General features: G+C 45.9%; 1 protein-coding gene across 2 annotated transcripts in view; it reads left to right on the forward strand.

Annotated features, from left to right (window-relative positions):
- Positions 1 to 3845: 3845 nt before the first annotated feature.
- The window catches only part of NUB1 (negative regulator of ubiquitin like proteins 1), a 36176-nt gene continuing 18611 nt past the window's right edge, over positions 3846 to 21410 (forward strand). For both annotated transcript variants that reach the window (XM_068972298.1, XM_068972299.1), the window contains exons 1-7: positions 3846 to 3897; positions 7496 to 7613; positions 14620 to 14787; positions 16483 to 16541; positions 17502 to 17572; positions 20235 to 20417; positions 20609 to 20700. In XM_068972298.1, coding sequence (XP_068828399.1) covers positions 7497 to 7613; positions 14620 to 14787; positions 16483 to 16541; positions 17502 to 17572; positions 20235 to 20417; positions 20609 to 20700 — 690 coding nt within the window. In that variant the 5' untranslated portion in view covers positions 3846 to 3897; position 7496. The remainder of the gene's footprint in view (positions 3898 to 7495; positions 7614 to 14619; positions 14788 to 16482; positions 16542 to 17501; positions 17573 to 20234; positions 20418 to 20608; positions 20701 to 21410) is intronic.

The raw sequence follows: 21410 nt of genomic DNA on the forward strand, positions 1-21410 counted from the left end.
AGGCACTGGATGCTGCTTTTTTCTCTCTTACAGATGGGAGTTAACAATTTCAGCCTTACTCCTTTGAACTGTATCCTGAAAACCTGGGATAGATTCGATCCCCAGAGCTTAAAGAAGACATGCTGATCTTCCTATGTGATACTGCATGACTGTGGTATTCACTGGAGGATGGCGAACAGTGGCTGGTTGGAGGGTCTTTTAACTATAACACTGTTTTACACTTTCTAATAGGACCTGAGATCTATCTTCCCAGCCCATGTTTCCTGAGCATCAGGGTAACTCTCTTATCGGACCTCTCCATACCTTTTTACAGCTTCTATCATTTCTAAGGATGAAGGAAATTATGTATTCCCAATAAGATGGGAACAAAGCTCCCTGTCCACCTGCTTCTTTTCTCTGCTCCTTCCACTTTCTTCTCATCCAGCCAAGATGATGAATAAAAAGACCACATATCCAAACAGCAGTGAAACTGAAAACCTGCAAGACCAAAGTGTGAATCATCACTCAAATTCCCCCCAAATTTTAGTTTATAACCACTCAGAAATTTCCATTTATAAATAGAAAAAAATCAAGAATGAAGTTATTTTCTTTTAAAATATATCTTCCCATCTATGAAAAAATTAGTTAAGTACATAATTTAACCCAATGCATGTATATTGTTCTGATCCGAACAACTATAAATAAAGCTGAACTGCCCAAACTTCCTGTTTGGTGGTTTTTTTTTTGGTTTTTCTAGGAAGAACTGATAACATTTAGTGTTAAATCTCATGGTCATGCAAAGAATGTTTAAGGATTTTCTGGTTTTATTCTATCAGAAGTAAGACCAGTTATGCAGAAGTCCCCTGATTCTTCATCACCACAAAACCTGTAGCAACCAAAATGCATACACAATTTAAGAAGAATTCTTCATCTCAAGAAATTGCAGTTGAAGTCACTAAATGTCAGTTTGAGGAATAACAGAAAGGAGGCAGATTAGTAAAGAATAGTCAGAACAAGAAACATTGAATTATTGGGTCAAAGAGAATACGCATTTTAGTTTTGACAGATATGCTATGTGTGTGCTCTATGCTTAGTCATGTCCAACTCTTGTGATCCCATGGACTGTAGCCCGCCAGGCTCCTCTGTCCATGGGATTTTCCAGGCAAGAATACTGGAGTGGGTTGCCATTTCCTCCTCCAGGGGATCTTCCCCAATACAGGAATCAAATCTGTGTCTCTTGCCTTGGTAGACAGATTCTTTACCATCTGAGCCACAGTCTCAGCTAATTGCCCTCTTAAGAGTTGTATCAACATAACCTTCCACAAGGAAGGTATGAAGATTGCTGTTTCTACACAGCCTTGTCATCACAGCATGTTATCCATCTTTTTCAGTCTGAGAGGTAAAAAGTGAAATTTTGGTATAGTTTCTAAAATTGTATTTCTTCTTTAAATTTTTGGCTGCACTGGTTCTTCGTTGCTGCGTGTGGGCTTAGTTCCTCCATGTCATATGGGATCTTAGTTCCCTGATCAGTGATCAACCCACATTCCCTGCACTGAAAGGCAAGTTCTTAACCACTGGACCACAAAGGAAGTCTCTGGGTGTAGTTTTAATTTATATTTAGGGTCTCATCATGAACGAGATGAGTAATTTTTTGCATATTTACAAAGCACTTCTATTTCCTTTTCAGTGAATCATATTTTAGTAGCTTTTGGCCAGTTTTCTGCTTTGGTCTTTTTCTTATCAAATTGTGAGAGTTCTTCAAGTATGGTTTTGAAATGGAAGGCAAAATTTCCCCCCATTTTGCTGTTCGTCTTTTGCCTTAACTAAGAAATCGATTTGGCCCACAGTTAACTTTAATTTCAAAGATTTCTAAGTGTTCCTGTTCTCAAAGGAGGCTGTAGAGCCACAAGACTCTTATTCAGAAAGACACAGAAATCAGCCAGCTTCCTAAGAAGCACTGCTAGGCCAGTGGACAACATCTGCAGGTCACAGGAGGAAAAAAGGGGGACCAGAAGTTGCTCTGTGGTGTGGGCAGAGTCTTTCCCGTGGGGTCAGGAAAACGGCACACAGGGACTCTTTGGGAACATGTTGTTCAGTCGCTCAGTCGTGTCCGACTCTTTGTGACCCCATGGACTGCAGCATGCCAGGCTTCCCTGTCCATCATCAACTCCTGAAGTTTGCTCAAACTCACGTCCATGGAGTGGGTGATGCCACCCAACCATTTTATCCTCTGTTGCCCTTTTCTCCTCCTGCCAGCATCAGGGTCTTCTCCAGTGAGTTGGCTCTTCCCATCAGGTGGCCAAAGTATTGGAACTTCAGCTTCAGCATCAGTCCTTCCATTGAATATTCAGGACTGATTTCCTCTAGGATGGACTGGTTTGATCTCCTTGCACACATTTCTCTCCCCTAAAATGGACTTAGGCACACATCCCACCCAAGGCTTCTTCCCCCAAGGGCAGAAGGGCACCAGGAGGAGGGGTCGTGCTTCCCTCTCCTTGTGGAGGGTGTCAGAGTTTGCAAAGCCCCTTTCAGACAGTCTGCAGCTCCTGGAGTGATTCTAGACACAACACTTTGTTTCAGGGAATGTTTGCGCAGGGGCAAAGGGGAGGGTGGGGCACTGATATTATCTTCCCAGGTGAGGTGGAGGCTGGGCAGCTTGCCTCTATCCCCAGGGCTGAAGCCAGTTGCCACATGCAGGGCCCAGGACAGTGCTAGAAGAAGGTCCCAGGATGGGCCTTGGATTTGGTTAATGTGCTGCCCAAGCGAGCTGGGGCCTTGGGTTTGGAATGGAAGAACCAACAGTCTCATCCGAGCGAGAAGTTTCTGGGCTCTGCCGTGGGCTCTATCTTGCCTTTCCATTCTTCAGCTCGGTCCTACCGAAGGCGGATCTAACCATCTCTGGAAGCTATGCTATGACCTGTGCTCAACCAGCGGGCTTTGAGCTCCATTAGTTCCAGACAAGCCTGTCTTATGTCCTCACCTAGACACAGGACACAGACGTCAGGCCAGGGGCTTAGATGACCGAGAACAGGGGTGGGCAGAGCGCTTCGGGAGCAGGCGGATTGCCAGAGGCCCTGTCAGCAATAGCGTGTGGAGACAGGGTTAGCAGGGTCAGCAAACCCAGCAGAGAAGTACGAGGGCAAGGGGCCGGGAAGTTCACCAAAGCGGAGGCCTGGGCCGAGTGATGCACGCAGGGATGAAAAGCTGGACTTTTAGAGAAGTCATCACGTTAGACCCAGTCCGGGGGTGGGATGGGGGTTGGGGGGCGGGGGCGGATCCAGCTGCACTAAGTCCAGACTTTCCCGCCGTGGGGGGACAAGGGGCTTGCTCCAAGGTGCTCTGGCCTCTTTCGAGGATTCTGGAGGAACGAAGCCAAGCTCAATTTCCTCAGAAGTCAGGTAAACTGGGCCGGGCCAGCGGCCCCGCCCAACACCGCCTTGGTCCTCAGGGGCGGTCCCCAGGGTTGCGAGGGGAGTCTTCCCGCCAGCCCCGCCCCCGACCCCCGGCAAGTCCCCCGGGCGGTCAGCGCCCAGACGCCTTCTCGCTCTCCTCTCTGCCCCGCCCACATCCGATCGCCCCAGGCTCTACCCCCGCCCCTTGCCCCGCCCCGCCCCATCCTTGCCCCGCCCTTCCGCCTCGCCCCCCCTCGCCCCTCCCCTCACCCCAGCTGCGCCCCATCCGTGTCCAGCTCTCCCGCCTTAGCCCCGCCCACAGCCTACCCACAACCCCGCCCGGCCCCCTCTTAGCCCCGCCCATACCCCTGCTTCTCGGCCGCGCGGGGACGGGGCGGGGCGGCTCGGCGGCGGCGGCGGCCTCGGCGGCGGGGGCGGGGCCGGCCTCACCCGGAATGAAAATAAACGGCGGCCGCAGCCGCATCCGGGCACTCGGCGGGTCGCGGCTGGCGCAGCTGTGGCGCAGGTGAGGAGATGGCGGCCGAGCGTCCGGTCCTTGACCCGGGTGTCAGCCGCGCCGCCCGGCGCCCCAGTTCCCCCCGGGCGTGACCCCGACGCCGACCCCGCCCGGGCAGCGGCGGGAGGTGGGCGCCCTGCGCGGAGACTCGGCCGGGACCGGGGGCGGCGGGTCGAGGCTTCTGGACGCACCGGGCCCTTCGCCCGGCCCTGGGTTTGCTCTGGACTGACGCGGGTGGTGGGTATTTAAAGCGAGAGATTGAAATGTTTTCGGAGGGAGGCAGAGAAACATATGTATATGTTAAAATTACTCACTGGCCATACAAAAAGCTTGAGTCGTAACATTGTTACGCCATTTGGGATTTATTTGCAATCAAAGACAGATTTTCTTTCCTGTTTAATGAGAAAACGCGGTTTATTTTCTCCAGCCGTGACGATCATATTCTGTATGTTTCTCAACGTCTTCCCACACTATTATTTTTTAATAGAAGATTCTTGTAATAGTCTAAGAGGAAAAGTACTGTATTTTGAATAAGTATATGTGTGTTTGTATATGTTTGAAGACCTCTGAATAAAGGCAGCGTAGATCGATTTATTTTAAAAATGAAAGCGAAATGTTACAGGAATGATTTATACCCTTTCACTTTCGGTTTACAGCAGGGGTATTAATGAATTTCTGCTTTTTGACGGGGGCTGTGACACGGAACATTGTGTGGCAAGCCTGAAACTTTCAGTTTTCCAATTAACGTTGAAAACTGATTTATTAAACCATTTCCCCTTTTGAGTTAAAATACATATCCTCGTTTTTTTCTGTTGCCCATGAGTGAAGTTTTGTAAGTTTTAAGACAATGGTTTAATCTTTTTTTCAAACATTAAGTGGTGGACTAGAGACCCTCCTTGTTGTGTATTTGCTGGTGGGCGGAGTGTGGACGAGGAGAAGGCAATGGCACCCCACTCCAGTACTCTTGCCTGGAAAATCCCATGGATGGAGAAGCCTGGTAGGCTGCAGTCCATGGGGTCGTTAAGAGTCGGACACGACTGAGCGACTTCACTTTCACTTTTCACTTTCCTGCATTGGAGAAGGAAATGGCAACCCACTCCAGTATTCTCGCCTGGAGAATCCTAGGGACGGGGGAGCCTGGTGGGCTGCGGTCTATGGAGTCGCACAGAGTCGGACACGACTGAAGTGACTTAGCAGCAGCAGCAGCAGGAGTGTGGACCACACACTAGGTTTAGGAAATCCTTTGAGACTTCTGCTTGGTAGTTACTTGGATTACAGAGGGCTGTGCATTCAGCCTTCTAAAATGGCTTGGCTTCCGTGAATGGCCCTTGAAATGGTTACCACCCGCTCACAAGTGATACTTAATTGGGAATTTCTGAACATTTGTGAGCGGGGCTTCCCCTGTGGCTCTGTGGTAAAGAATCTGCCTGCCGGTGCGGAAGATGTGGGTTTGATCCCTGGGTCAGAAGCATCCCTTGGAGGAGGAAATGGCAACCCATTCCAGAATTCCTGCCCGGAAAATTACATGGACAGAGGGGCCTGGCAGACTACAGTCCAATTTTATGTGTGAGAAGCGGTTTATTAGTGCTTGAAAGTCTGGGGTTCTTTCTTAGGTTACCTGGATGCACACATCCCCCTCTTTGTGTTTTCCCCTTTTTCCCTTCTCCCCCTATCCTGATTACCCTCTTTCTTGCCCCCAAATTGATATAAAGTGGATTTGAACTTTCTTTTTAAAGTACTTGCTTACGGAATACACTTAAGTTGTCAAACTTGATTTAGAAATCAGGTGAATTGAGTTTTGAGGAGTGTGGAATACAGGCCCTGAATAGGAAAAAGAAAGTTGCTCATCTAGGTTATGTTAAGTCTTACCTACTTTTTCACTCTCTGGAACATGTCTCTGTCCTTCAGGGGCTAATAGCCTTTGATTTTGCTCACTGCTCATCTGACTTGGCTGCACTGCCCCATCAGCTGTTTCACTCTCTGGCAGCCTCACCCACCTTTGAGGTGCTAGTGCTAGTGAAGGAGGTGTGAAAGACTCCACTGCTGTGTGAGCGCAGGACAGAGAAGCAGCAGGGACTTTTCCAGTGTTGTGGGCACAAGTCCCAGGACTAGTTATGGCGCTGCCTAATCTTTCATCCTTGAGTGAGTCCTTTTACAGACTTGGGCTGTGGCTTTTCGTGTGTAAGATGATGACCCGGCCAGTATTGATTTGAATAGGACGTGTAGATCTGCTTTTATGCTTCTATCAGAAAATATCATGCGAAACTTCTCTAGCACTGTAAACACTAAAGTTTTAACTTAATTCTCTTATTTTTAAAAATATTTGTTTATTTTGGTGGGCCCAGGCCTTGGTTGTGGCATCCAGAGACTTTGTGTGGCATGTGGGCTCTGGTTCCCTGACCAGGGATGGAACCCAGCCCCCCTGCATTGGAAGCACAGAGTCATAACTCTGGACCACCAGAAAAATCCCTAAATTTTCAATTTTAAAATTTCAGATATAGAAAATGTATATTATTGGTAGTTCATGGTTCAAGCTAGCTTTTCTTTATACTTACCTGCCAGGGTGATTGCTCTTTTGTGTTAAAATAGCCAACATACGGAGCCATGTATTTTGGTAAATTCTTTACCACAGAGCCACTGTGTTGAGTTGTTTAAGTTTGCTGCTTTAAGGATCTATCTTTCTTATTTTATCTTTCCTCTTAGAGAGTGATAGCAGGTTAAGAAATAGAACAGGCTTCCCTGGTGGCTCAGTGGTAAAGGATCCGCCTGCCAATGCAGGAGATGTGGGTTCAATCCCTGGGTCAAGAAGATTCCCCTGGAGAAGGCAATGGCAGCCCACTCCAGTGTTCTTGCCTGGGAAATCCCATGGACAGAGGAGCCTGGTGGGCTACAGTCCATGGGGTCGGAAAGGATTTGGAGATGACTTAGCTATCTAAAGGGCTTCCCTTGTAGCTCACTCGGTAAAGAATCTGCATGTGGTGCAGGAGACCTGCGTTCGATCCCTGGGCTGGGGAGATCCCCTGGAGAAGGAAATGGCAACCCACTCCAGTACCATTGCCTGGAAAATCTCATGGACAGAGGAGCCTGGTGGGCTGGAGTCCATGGGGTCGCAAAGAGTCAGGCACGACTGAGCGACTAACACACTTAACACTTAGCTATCCAAAACACACAACACACCCAAGAAATAGAAAAATTACTTACTTACTGCATATTAGCAACTTTGAAACATGTATTCTTATGTAACATCTATAATGGATATATGATACATATTTCCTTCTGTGTGTAATATACTTATCTTTTAGAGAATTTTGCTGCTGCTGCTGCTGCTGCTGCTGCTGCTAAGTTGCTTCAGTCGTGTTCGACTCTGTACGACCCCATAGACCGCAGCCTACCAGGCTCCTCCGTCCATGGGATTTTCCAGGCAAGAGTACTGGAGTGGGGTGCCATTAGAGAAGTTTGCAGCTAGTTAAAACCTAGTCTAAAGTACTTTAAACTGGACAGGGAGGATTGGAGGAGACCTCTTGCTTACCCAACAGTGTATTGAGTAACTTATAGACATTTTGAAATGTAGTGCAGAGTATCATTGATGTACTATTTTGCTTTCAAGGATGGCACAAAAGAAATATCTCCAATCAAAATTGACCCAATTTTTAAGGGAAGACAAAATCCAACTTTGGAAGCCTCCATATACAGATGAAAATAAAGAAGTTGGCTTGGCATTGAAGGTATTTCTCTTTTAAGATGTTGTTAATTAGCAGTGTTGTAAGTCTCCTTGGTAAGTAAGATTCTGAAGTCACCAGAAATTGCCAGGCACAAACAGGTAGGCTTTCGGCATAACCAGAAACAATGGTGATAAACAGGCTCCCATGTTTTACTAGCAGTTGGCAAGCTTATTTTTGTTTAAGAAGATTTTATTTATATGAGAATGTTAATCTGATGGTTTTGGCGTGTGCCGTTTCTAGTGCTTCACAGTGTTACCTAAGATGGTTAACAGGGTGTTCATGCTGGTGGGGCAGCGCCAGAGGCAGAAGGTTCGGGTGCAGCGTGTTCCGGGCTGGTGTTCGGGCCGTTCTCTGCCCTCCTGGTTAGTGTGCTCAGCTGCAGAACACTGTTCCCCTCCCTAGCTTTGTTTACGCTATTGGCTATCTGTTCATTTTTCCAAAATACATTTTCCTAATAATTGTACCTCAGTTTTTAATGGTCTCATCAAAAATGGCCTCACTTTTCCTAAGTGAAATTTCTAGAAACTGAGGTTGGCTTGCCTTTCTAAGCTGAGGAACATTATAATAATTTCTGAGCGAAATCTCACTATGTTGGAATGTCCTAGAACATACTCCTCTTGTTTTCTCAGTCTGAGTGTATTTTGGTAAACAGTGTAACCTCTGTCAGGGAGTAAGGGTTGTCAGGAGGGCATCGCATTGTCCTATTCTGTGACACAGTGATGCGCTTGGGAGGTGACCGCTGTGTCAGGGTCTTGGAGTTCTCTCTCTCCTTTTCCTGACAGGACTCCCTTTTTTTTTTTTTTTCTTTTCAGTTTTTGCAGACCTTCTCTTTGCAGACCTTTTCTTCTGAATTTGATTGTTACAATCTCTTGGCTTGGGAACTAGGTGGGGCTGTGACTTCTGTCCCCAGCTCCTGGCACAGAGCTCCTAACACCCTTGGAATTCCCGAGTGGTGAGGCTGATAAAAGGGGCAAGAGAATAAGGGAAACCATCAGCTGCTGCTGCAGTAAGCTGATTTAGAAACAGCAGTGGTTTGGTACTGGGAGAATCACTGTGGACGTAGCGAGAAGTGATTGGACTCTGGATATATTTCCAAGTAGAGCCAGCAGATTTTGCAGGCTTGCTCAAACTCATGTCCATCGAGTCAGTGATTCCATCCAACCATCTCATCCTCTGTTGTTCCCTTTTCCTCCCGCCTTCAATCCCTCCCAGCATCAGGGTCTTTTCCAATGAGTCAGCTCTTCGAATAAGGTGGCCAGAGTATTGGAGTTTCAGCTTCAGCATCAGTCCTTCCAATGAATACTCAGGACTGGTTTCCTTTAGGATTGACTGTATCTCCTTGTAGTCCAAGGGACTCTCAAGAGTCTTCTCCAACACCACAGTTCAAAAGCATCAATTCTTCAGCACTCAGCTTTCTTTCCAGCTCTCACATCCATACACAACTATTGGAAAAACCATAGCTTTGACTAGACGGGACCTTTGTTGGCAAAGTAATGTCTTTGCTTTTTAATATGCTGTCTAGCTTGGTCATAAGTTTTCTTCCAAGGAGTAAGCATGTTTTAATTTCATAGCTGCAGTCACCATCTACAATGATTTTGGAGCCCAAAACAATAAAGTCTGTCACTGTTTCCATTGTTTTCCCATCTATTTGCCATGAAGTGATGAGACCAGATGTCATGATCTTAGTTTTATGAATGTTGAGTTTTAAGCCAACTTTTTCACTCTCCTCTTTCACTTTCATCAAGAGGCTCTTTAGTTTTTCTTCTATTTCTGCCATAAGGGTGGTGTCATCTGCATGTCTGAGGTTATTGATATTTCTCCCAGCAGTCTTGATTCCAGCTTGTGCTTCATCTAGCCTGGTACTTTGCATGATATACTTTGCATACAAGTTAAATAAACAGTGTGACAATATACAGCCTTGATGTACTCCTTTCCCAGTTTGGAACCAGTCTGTTGTTCCATGTCCAGTTCTAACTGTTGCTTCTTGACCTGCATACAGATTTCTCAGGAGTCAGGTAAGGTGATCTGGTATTCCCATCTCTTAAGAATTTTCCATAGTTTGTTGTGATCCACACAGTCAAAGGCTTTGGCATAGTCAATAAAACAGAAGTAGACGTTTTTCTGGAGAAGGCAATGGCACCCTACTCCAGTACTCTTGCCTGGAAAATCCCATGGACGGAGGAGCCTGGTGGGCTGCAGTCCATGGGGTCGCTAGAGTGGGACACGACTAAGCGACTTCACTTTCACTTTTCACTTTCATACACTGGAGAAGGAAATGGCAACCCACTCCAGTGTTCTTGCCTGGAGAATCACAGGGACGGGGGAGCCTGGTGGCCTGCCGTCTATGGGGTCGCACAGAGTCAGACACGACTGAAGTGATGCAGCAGCAGCAGATGTTTTTCTGGAACTCTCTGCTTTTTGGATGATCCAACAGATGTTGGCAATTTGATCTCTGGTTCCTTTGGCTTTTCTAAATCCAGAGAACATTTGTGAGTTCTCGGTTCACGTACTGCTGAAGCCTAGCTTGGAGAATTTTGAGCATTACTTTGCTAGTATGTGAGATGAGTGCAATTGTGCCATAGTTTGAACATTCTTTGGCATTGCCTTTCTTTGGAATTAGAATGAAAGCTGACCTTTTCCAGTCCTGTGGCCACTGCTGAGTTTTCCAAATTTGCTGGCATATTGAGTGCAGCACTTTAACAGCATAATCTTTTAGGATTTGAAATAAATCAACTGAAATTCTGTCACCTCCACTAGCTTTGTTCGTAGTGATGCTTCCTAAGGCCCACTTGACTTCACATTCCAGGATGTCTGGCTCTAGGTGAGTGATCACACCATCGTGGTTATCCACATCATGAAGATGTTTTTTGTATAGTTCCGGGTATTCTTGCCATCTCTTCTCAATATCTTCTGCTTCTGTTAGGTCCATACCATTTCTGTCCTTTATTGTGCCCATCTTTGCATGAAATGTTCGCTTGGTATCTTTAAGTTTCTTGAAAGTGAAAGTGAAGTCGCTCAGTGGAGTCCGACTCTTTGCAACCCCATGGACTGTAGCCTACCACACTCCTCCGTCCATGGGATTTTCCAGGCAAGAGTACTGGAGTGGGTTGCCATTTCCTTCTCCAGAGGATCGTCCCGACCCAGGGGTTAAACCTGGGTCTCCCACGTTGTAGGCAGACGCTTTACCATCTGAGCCACCAGGGAAGTAATATTTTTTGACGAGATGTCTATCCCATTCTATTGTTTTCCACTATTTCTTTGCATTGATCACTGAGGAAGGCTTTCTTATCTCTCCTAGCTATTCTTTAGAACTCTGCATTCAAATGGGTATATCTTCCCTTTTCTCCTTTGCTTTTCGCTTCTCTTCTTTTCACAGCTATTTGTAAGGCCTCCTCAGACAACCATTTTGCTTTTTTGCATTTGTTTTTCTTGGGGATGGTCTTGATCACTGCCTACTGTCAGGCGCTCTGTCTGTCAGATCTAATCCCTTGAATCTGTTTGTCACTTCCACTGTATAACTGTAAGGGATTTGATTTAGGTCATACCTGAGTAGTCTAGCGGTTTTCCCTACTTTCTTCAATTTCAGTCTGAAATTGGCAATAAGGAGTTCATGATCTGAGCCACAATCAGCTCCTGGTCTTGTTTTTGCTGACTTTATAGAGCTTCTCCATCTTTGGCTTCAAAGAATATAATCAATCTGATCTTGGTGTTGACCATCTGGTGAATGTCCATGTGGAGAGTCTTCTCTTGTGTTGTTGGAAGAGGGTGTTTGCTATGACCAGTATGTTCTCTTGGCAAAACTGTTAGCCTTTGCCCTGCTTCATTCTGTACTCCAAGGCCAAATTTGCCTGTTAACCCCAGGTATCTCTTGACTTCCTGTTTTTGCATTCCAGTCCCCTATAATGAAAAGGACATCTTTTTTGGGTGTTAGTTCTAAAAGGTCTTGTAGGTCTTCATAGAACCATTCAACTTCAGCTTCTTCAGCATTACTGGTTGGGGCATAGACTTGGATTAGTGTGATATTGAATGGTTTGCCTTGGAAATGAACAGAGATCATTCTGTTTTTGAGATGGCATACAATTACTGCATTTCGGACTCTTGTTGACTGTGAGGGCTACTCCATTTTTTCTAAGGGATTCTTGCCCACAGTAGTAGATATAATGGTCATCTGAGTTAAATTCACCCATTTCCGTCCATCTTAGTTCACTGATTCCTAAAATGTCAACGTTCAGTCTTGTCATCTCCTGTTTGACCACTTCCAATTTACCTTGATTCGTGGACCTAACATTGCAGGTTCCTGTGCAATATTGCTCTTTACAGCATCGGACTTTACTTCCATCACCAGACCAAGTGCTTAGTTTTGGGCCACACAAGTCTGAGAGTTCAAGGTCGAGGTCTCGGCCAGAGATATTCTGGAGCGAGTTGGTGGTGTATAGGTGTGGCTTGAAGCAGTGAGCCTGGCTGACATTACTAACCAAACAAGTAGAGGAAGGAAAGGTGTCTGAAGGCTGAGTCCTGGGTCACTTTGGTGTTTATAGAGTTTGGAGAGATGACAGGAGCCAGGCAGAAGGGGCGGCGAAGGAGCAGTCGAGGTGGAAGGGAGGAGGAGAGGGTGTAGAAACCAAGTGAGGAGGCTGGAGAGTCCACTGTGTCCACGGCTGCTGCTAGGTCAATTTCAGGTAATTGAGGAAGGGGCTTGGTGAAGTGGAGACACTGAGCGATTTTGACAAGAACTTCAGAATGTCCGTGTGGAAGCCGACTGGCAGAGAGTAGAGATTTAGAGGGGTTGGAGATGTTGAATGTTGATTGCTCCTGTTCAGTTTTTTTATTTTCTAATTTACAAAAGGATTCACTGAAGGATTCCTTTAAATTTGCCTTTCCTCTCGTATAAATATCTTTAACAGATCCTGACCACTTAAAGGCTGAGGGGTAAGGGAATGCTGACATGTGGGAGCCCGTGCACTGAAGACAGCTCATAACTGAAAGCGAAACCTGTTTTATTAGGGCTATAATTAGCATCCTCGAGAAGGCCCTCTGTCCCACGGGAAAATTATCCATGTTGAGTCAGGCAAGCATAGGTAACCCTGGTGACCCGGCCTGTGCTCTCCTGCCCAGAGGGAACTCCCTGGTTGCTTAGCTGGGCTCCGACCAGAGGAGGGAGCCTGGGCTCTGAGGTCAAGGTGTGCAGGCGCAACTCTGCCGCTGCCTGTGGGCCTCAGCGAGTTGTGGGAGATCTCTGGTCCCAGTCTCATCACTTACGAAATGGGGGCCGTGGTACCTCCATGATCCAGTTGCTCTGAGTGTCTGAGAGAATATGTGTCCAGCACCTGGCTGATGTTTATTAGATGTAAGTACTGATGTTAATGGGCTTCCCTGGTGTCTCAGCTGGCATAAAATCTGCCTGTAGTGCAGGAGACCTTGGTTCCATCCCTGGGTTGGGAAGAAGATCCCCTGGAGGAGGATACCACTCGAGTGTTCTTGCCTGGAGAATCCCTATGGACAGAGGAGCCTGGCAGGCTACAGTCCATGGGGTCACAAAGAGTCAGACATGACTGAGCGACTAAGCATAGCACAAAGGTGATGGGGACTTTCAGAATAGGGCTACTTGCCTACGAGACCAAACTTTGATTAGAAGCATGGAACTTTCAGTCCCACCCTCCTCCAGCCTCTGGGGAGGCCAGAGGGCAGAGGAGATCACACTGGTCAGCAGTGGTCAGTGATTCAGTCAGTCATGTCCATATAATGGAGCCTCCGTAAAAACCCTTAAATGACAGGTTGCGGGAGCTTCCAGATGGGCAGACACGTCTGTTGGCCAGAGAGGAGCACACCCTCAGGAAGCGAAGTCCTCCGGTCCTGTACTCTGCACCCTTCCAGGCTCTGCCATGCCTGCGTCTCCATCTGGGTGTTCATTCGTTCTCTTTACAATAAATTTTAAAAATAAGGGGAGCATTTTTCCGAGTTCTGTGGTGTTTGTTCTAGCAAATTGCCAAACCTGAAGGGGCACGGCTTGTAGGAACCGTCAACTGTGTAGCCCAGTCAGACAGAAGTGTGGGTGACCTGGGGACCTGCTTACCTGCTGCCTGAAACGAGGGCAGACCTGTTTGATTGAGCCCTTAGCCTCTGGCGTCTGCCTCTGATTCACGAACTCCATCCTTCGTGACAGAGTTGAATTGAATTGTAGGATATCCAGTTGGTGTCAGAATTGATTGGTGTCAAAAGGGGTAAAAAAAACCTTCACAAGGTAATTATATTTATGTTTTCTAGAGAATTATAGAAAGTTTTTTTGAAGTATTTTTATTGAAAAGGCTTCTGTGTTTTCCAGGAATTAAAAACAATGTATACTCTTGGTTTGTTGAAAAAAGCTGTATGTATATAATTAACTACAAAAATGATAGAGTGTGTTTTCAAAAATACATTATACATATCACCAATATTGGTGTTTTCTTTAGTCATTTCCTATGTGATTGTTTATTTAAAGTGTGTATTATAAATAGGTTTATATTAATTTTTTAAAAAGATACCCTGATCTGCTTTGTAACTTTTATATATCAAGAACATCTCCCTTATTAGAAATACATACTTAGACCATCATCTAACCTGAGTTGTTCTCACAAATTAGAAAAGTTAGAAGCTTTTCTGTTTTCTCGTTTCTTGCCCACACTCTGCAGTGGTGAATAGCTGAGTATTCCTTAAGGTAGTTTTGTGTTGATGTATACTGCAGTCACATAAGTTGCAGCCTACCTTTCTTTTCCCCCAGCATAATCCCAACTAGTCTCACTTTATCTAGGGAGTCCGTTTTCCTACCCTTCGTTTTTATTTTTTCCTGGATCCTCTTAGCTCTGTGCCTCTCAAGATGTCAAGCCACTGTCTAGATTTCACTGTAACGGGGTGAACGCTGCCCGTCAGTTCTTTTGCCTTATGTTCTTGTGTGCACTGATGTGTATTTTACTTTTTTTGAGTTAGTACTATATTGATCTGTGGGTTTTTTGTTTTCAACTTTTCTTCATAGGACCTTGCTAAGAAGTACTCTGACAAGCTAGAATGTTGTGAAAATGAAGTAGAAAAGGTAATGGAAGAAATACGTTGCAAAGCAGTCGAGCGTGGCACAGGAAATGAGCACTATAAAACAACAGGGATTGCCACCATTGAAGTCTTTCTACCCCCACGGGTAAGAAAGGTGAGTAGGTCCCCAGACTTAGCTGGCTGTGCGTGCTCAGTCACCTTGGCGACGCGATTGAAGAAATAGTGAGTTCTTTCTTTTTGAAGTTGCAGTCCAAAGATAAAATTCTTTTAAGTTATTTTACATATTGAACGTTAATAAACCTAAAAGTTACTTTTATGGATTCTTAAAACCGGAACATCTAAAAGGTAGTGTGGGCTCCAGGCATTACAGAGCTGTGCATCACATTCTTGCCTTTTCTAGACTTTAAACAAACGTTTAGCAAAAATGGGGAATAAAAGATTACTTCAGGTTTTCTGAAACTGTAGGCAGTAGGACACATCACGCAGGATTTCATCTTTCTTTCTCTTTGCTGGTGGAGCCAGAGCACAGTCAGCTGAGTGCCCAGGCAGGCACTCAGGAGTGTCCCGGGCACGTCCTCAGGAGTTGAAGTCCAGAAGTGTCACGGAGGCAGGGCCCCCAGAGGGGGCTGCCCCGAAGGACTGATCAGGGTTCGTTATTCTCAGAAGAAATGAAAATAAGTGTGTATCAGAATTACCCTGTGACTCAGCTGTTTTACTTCAAGAGAAGTGAAAACTGTACAAAAACTGTACCAGAGCACTCGCAGCTGTGTTCACAGTGGCCTGAAGGTGGGAACAGCCCTAGTGCCTGCTGGTGGACAGACGGGGTGCACCCATACAGTGAGTTATCCAGCCATGAAAGGGGCGAAGCGCCACTCAGAAGCGCCGTGAAAGAAGCCAGACACAGAAGACCACATACTGTGTAGTTCCACTTCTATGAAACATCTAGAATGGGCAGATCCATAGAGAAAGAACATATATTCATAGCTGTCTGGGGTGGGAAGCGGGAGGGATTAGGAGGATAGGGCATGTGTGGTGAGGAGGTGGCAAAAATGCTCTGAAATTTTATTATGGTAACAGTTGTACAACTCTGTAAACATACCAGAAATCTCGACTCTTATACTTTAAACAGGGAACTTTAAGATATGCAAGTTACATCCCTATAAAGCTGTTAAAAATTTCTAGGAAGAATAAAGAACTTGATGAGAAAAAGGACGTTATATATGTATCTGCCTCAGAATACCAGTTCATGAGTTTAAAAGGCAGTATGTATATACAGACTCCTCTCTGTGGGGTCACGCAGAGTCGGACACAACTGAAGTGACTTAGCAGCAGCTACTAGTACCAAGTACCTGGGAAAGCAGACCACTGATCAGAAAGCTGATTGGTGAGTGTGGAATCCGAGCAGATGATCTGCACGGTCTCGTCCTTGGTGGCCCTAGTGAGTCCATATTTCCTTCTGAAGCCCCGTCATCGGGGAAGGGGAGGTGCCAAAAGCTGTCCTGCCGCTCCCTCCTCTGTGGCTGCGGAGGGTGCTTACCAAGGTGGTCCTGGCGCCGAGGTTGTGGGTGGGTCCTCGTGGAGCAGAACAGGACCTGCCCTGCCCCCAGCAGACCTCCCCTGAGAGGCGGAAGCCCGGCCTGTGAGAAACACTGCTGCCCCTGCAAGGACTTCTGGGTCACGGGCAGGTTTTGTTCAGTAGCTTCCTGCCTGGCACGTGTCCTTTTAGTCCTTAACCAGAGAGACCTGCGTGTTTTTACATCTTCTTATATCAACTTGTCTGGTTTTATAGGCAGAGTAACAGTTCCCAAAAGTGTCAAGTTCAAGTGCATTTTGTCTTATTTTTATACAGGATAGGAAAAACTTGTTGGAGACCCGCCTGCACATCACTGGCAGAGAACTGAGGTCTAAGTAAGTATCTGTGTGCCTGTGGCCCAGGGGCGCTCAGCTCCCTTACACCCACTTGTTTGGTCTCGTCTCCCAGTGGAGGGGAAACTGAGGCTTTGAGGCTAAAGGGCTTGTTCAGGCTCACACTGGCATTTAAGGGCAAAGCCAGGACTTGTACCAGTCTCCTTTACTTCCCAGTGTGACTTGAGAGCAGGTGGGAACCCTGGATGCGTGTCCTTGGTCCATGTTTGAATCAGTAAGTGATAGAAATAGGAGGCAGCCTGATACTGGCCAAATCATTAGTTTTGAATTTTATGCCTTAATGCATCAATGGCTTGCTGTGATGTTCCGTGAAGTAGTTTGACCAGTCTCAGGCTGTTGGCCCATCTGTAAAAAGAAAAAAAATACCGGCCCGTCACATTCTAGTGAGAATCTGACTTTTGAGACCTGGTCAGTTGTTTGATCTCCTTGAACATTTCTCAGTGGTAAGTGTTTTGATTGCCTCCAGGGCTAGGTAGTCTGTGTTTCCCCAGCTGATTTGCCTCATTTTCTTCTTTGGCCTGCATCAGGGCCGTTAGGGCTGGGTTCAGGAAGCCTCGTGCACTCAGCACAGTGAGCGGTGTATGAACAACTGCCCCGTTAGGGGCTCCTGCAGGGAGACCACAGGAGGTGTCGGGGATGGGTATCCTCCTCTCCTGCAGCTAGGGCCCTCCTGTTCAAACGGGTACACAGCACCAGTGGTCTGTGCTTCACGAGGAACCAAGCAGTAAAACAGATGGTGCACAAAAGGACATGGTCTCGGACACAATTTCGAATAGCCATCTAGTAAGCTCGCTCTATCTGAAGTAATGTTTGTGCATCAGCCATTTGGAATACTGGGTGCTTCTGAGAAGAATATCTAAAATAGCTGTCACGGTAAAAATCTGTTTAGTGGAGAACACATAACAAATTGGGTTATCTATAATTCTCTGGTTTATTTTACAGAATAGCAGAAACCTTTGGATTTCAAGAAAACTACATCAAAATTGTCATAAATAAGAAACAACTTCAACTAGGTATGTTACAGCACAGTATGCAGAATTTTTAAAATCAAGTTACTAGAGAAATACTGACTTTGTATCTTTTCCCCCTCACTCTTCCTCTATTCAAAAATTTGGGGTGGCGTCATTGTGTATATAATGTAAAGCGAGTTATTTTAGAGTTTGATGCTCAGTGGAGGTCTGGTGGGATGCTGCAGGACGGAAGTCTGGGTGTGCTGCGAGGGAGACGGCACTCCCGCTCCATCTGAGTGAGCACGGCAGGAGCTGCGGCGGGGAGCACTCCCGCAGAGAGCCTCCGGCAGAGCTCTGTCGTGTGAACTTGAGGGATTGGAGTGGTCTGGCGTATCTTTGAGTGTGGACGATGAGGAGAGACTAGTGCTTCTTCAGGATGAGGAGCAGGAGAGGCCACGTGGTAAAGGTAATAGTGGTGGTTTTAACCAAGGGTGATTTTGCCATGCAGGGGACATTTGGCAATGTCTGGAGACAGGTGGCACTAGTGGTAAAGAATCTGCCTGCCAGTGCCAATGCAGGAGATGTCAGAAACACAGGTTTGATTTCTGAGTCAGGAAGATCCATGGAGAAGGAAATGACAGCCCGCTCCAGTACTCTTCCTGGAGAATTCCATGGACAGAGGAACCTGGTGGGCTACTGTCCATGGGGTCACAAAGAGTCGGACAGGACTGAAGCAACTTAGCACACATGCTTAGAGACATTTTTGGTTGTCATGACTTGGTAGCAGGGGGCCAGAGGAGGCTGTGCTCCTAACAGTTAATGGGAGGAGACCAGGGATGGTGCTGAACATCAAGGCGCAGAAGAGCTCCTATCCAGGGACTTCCCTAGTGGTCCAGTGGCTAAGACGCTGTGCTTCCCATCCAGGGGCCTGAGTTCAGTCCCTGATGGGGGAACTAGATCCCACATACCACAACTGAGAGTTCATATGCCGCAGCTAAGACCCGGCACAGCTAATAAACAAATAAAAATAAGTATTAAAAGACTTACCCAGCTCACAATACCAGTAGTACCGCTGAGAAAGCCTGAGTTCGAATATCATTCATATTAGTGTTTCCCTCTAGGGAGGGGGAAAGCCACTGATGCTGGGGAGTGACCCACAATTATATTTGTGTTTCAGAGGTCACTTTGGCTGCAGTAGGGCAGTGGATGTGAAGGGGACATGAATGGACAGGGGAGCCCAATTAGCTTCTGGAGCAGTTCAGGCAGGTGCTGTGTCTGTTTGGTTTCCAGTAGGTTCCTGTGGCCTCCAGAGAGAGGTCCACATCCAGCCTGGCTGGAGTGCGGCCTTCCCAGCCCAGCCCTGGTCTTTCTTTCCAGCATTCCTGCCAGCCATTCCTGTGGCCTGCTTTAGAGATCATTTCACTGGCATCTCGTCTCTGTGTGTGTTCTGTCTGTGGTATCCTTCATTGTGCAGAAGTCTTTGATTCTGATGTTATCAAATCCATCAGTTTTTCACCTTATTGTTGATGTTTTAAGAAGTTCTTTGCCCAACCGCAGGACCACATGGATAGTCTTCTACAATTTCTTATATGAAGTCTTTATCTATTCAGAGTTCCCCTCTATATGTAAAAGCTAGGTTCCAGCTTGATTTTGCTCCTGGTATCTCCTACTAAATGTCTTCAGTAAACACGCTTATTTTCTGGTGTCCTCTGATTAGGGCTGTTTTTCTGTACTTCCTGTTCTTTTCATGTACCTGTGGGTTTGTTCCTGAGCCAGAACCATAGAGTTGTTTGTGTGTTTTTAATTATTGTGGCTTTGTTGTAGTTTTAAAATCTCGTAAGATGAGTATCCCTCATGGCTCTTCTTTATCAAGGTAACTTGGCCACTGATGGATCTTTATTTTTCAGTATAAATGTTAGAATGGTTGTTGAGTTTTTAAATATGTATATGTACATATATGAAGGTGTGTTCAATGAGAGTTTTCCAGAAATGTTCAAATTTATGTTTGTAGTTCATAATATTATTTCGTTATTTTATAATGTTTGTGATCTGTATTTACTCTTTTTCATTTTATTTGCATTTTGACTTTGTTTTTGTTAGGTTTGTATGTTTGATTAATTTTTTTCATAGAGCCAGCTTTTGGTTTTGTTAATATTCTCTTTCATTCTGTTTCATTGACTTTTCACCTCTGTCTTTACTCCTTTCTTGTGTCTGAGAACATGGACAGTAAGTGGTTTTCTCGGGGCCATGGGGTTAAGAAGGGATGGAACCCACGGTATTTGTTTTTACCACTTCAGTAAATCCCCTCTCCCAGTGCGCTCCTGCCCTCTGGCTCCTGGCCCATGGCTGAGAACTGGATTATGTCTCTAGCTGGAGGAAGGAGAATTCACCTGCAGGACTTCCTCATTTTCCTCTTATGTTGCCTAGCAGAGTGCTCTCTCTAGAGTAGATTCTCAGACAGTGATTGCTTTGGTTTGATTTTAGGATGAGAATAAAGAATATTGAAAAGGATTAATATAGTCAGCTCATTTTACTGACTGATTTTAACCCATGCTTAACAGTTAATGCAGTTAAACAACCAGATTTAAACACATTCTTAGCAATTGTGGCATGGTGGTTTGCAAGGGCTAATGCAGGCTGAAGAATCCCACGTGACAGAGAAGATGTCCTGTCAGCCAGTGCATTTAATGACTCTCTCTGTAACGTGTGTTTCTGATTGTGACAGGGGACACACTTAAGGAGCAGGGAGTGACCCACAATGTGAAAGCTATGGTTCTGGAGCTAAAGCAGTCTGAAGAAGACGTGAGAAAAACCTTCCAGGTTGAAGAAGAAAAGCAAAATGAAGCCAAACTTGAAGAAAAAAGAATTCAGAGGACTAAGAGAGGACTGGAGATCCTTGCGGAGAGAGGTACACAGAGCTTCAGACTTTCCTGCTCAAGTCCTCGAAGGGGGCGGTGAGAATGGGCTGGGCTCGGGGGTGGAGAGTTGGGGGTATCACATTTTTCATTGGCCTTTCTTTCCCAACAGTCTCACATATTTTATGTCCCCATCACTGCTTTCTAACCTTGAACTAATGGAGTTCCTCTTGGGTTTTTGCAGCTGAGATGGTGGTGGATCCGGAAGCCACACCATACTTAGACATAGCTAACCAGACAGGCAGATCAATCAGAATCCCTCCATCAGAGAGAAAGGTAAGTTCTGTAAGAAACGTGTGGCTTGCTCTTTGATTTGCTGTCAGAAGTGGATTCTACTTATTTTGTCTTGGAATGTTACATAAAGGACTAGGAACAGCCTTCTGTCTCCAGTTGATAAACGGAGAATGTAACCTACAATGAGCATCTCGTCCGGCTGGCCCGCCTGGAGAGTTCAGTGCAGAATGGCAGGGCCTCCCTGTCCTGGAGCAGTGGCTTCCTGTGGCAGTGCTTGTCTCGGTGTAGTTTACTTTCCTCAAGGCCACATGCCCTAGGGGATGGATCAGAATGGGGGCCAAGAAAAGCTGACAGCTGGTTCTTCCGCCTCTTCCCTCTGGCCCTGCAGCCCTGCTCTCTAATTGGAGTAAGGGGACATGGCTTTACCTTTGAGTGTATCCAAGGGGGTCTTTCTAGCCGCATCTGCAACTTGGCCCTTGAGATCAGTCTCTGAGCTGGAATCCAGTAGCTTCTTACATGAAAAGCTTTAGTGGCTGTGGGTCATGTTGATTTTAATTTTTCGATCTTTAAAGGACATTTTTGAGTAGGTTTCACTATGTGGGTTACATTGTTTAAAGTTAAATTTTAATAAGAGAACTTTGTAACTCTCACTGAGTTCATTTTTTTATGGTAATTATTTTCTCACTGCAAGTATTATATCCTCATATTAAATGATAATATTTAGATCTTTGTGGAAAACCTTTACAATATTT

Source organism: Capricornis sumatraensis, chromosome 5 (assembly GCF_032405125.1).
Source record: "Capricornis sumatraensis isolate serow.1 chromosome 5, serow.2, whole genome shotgun sequence".
Lineage (NCBI taxonomy): Eukaryota > Metazoa > Chordata > Mammalia > Artiodactyla > Bovidae > Capricornis > Capricornis sumatraensis.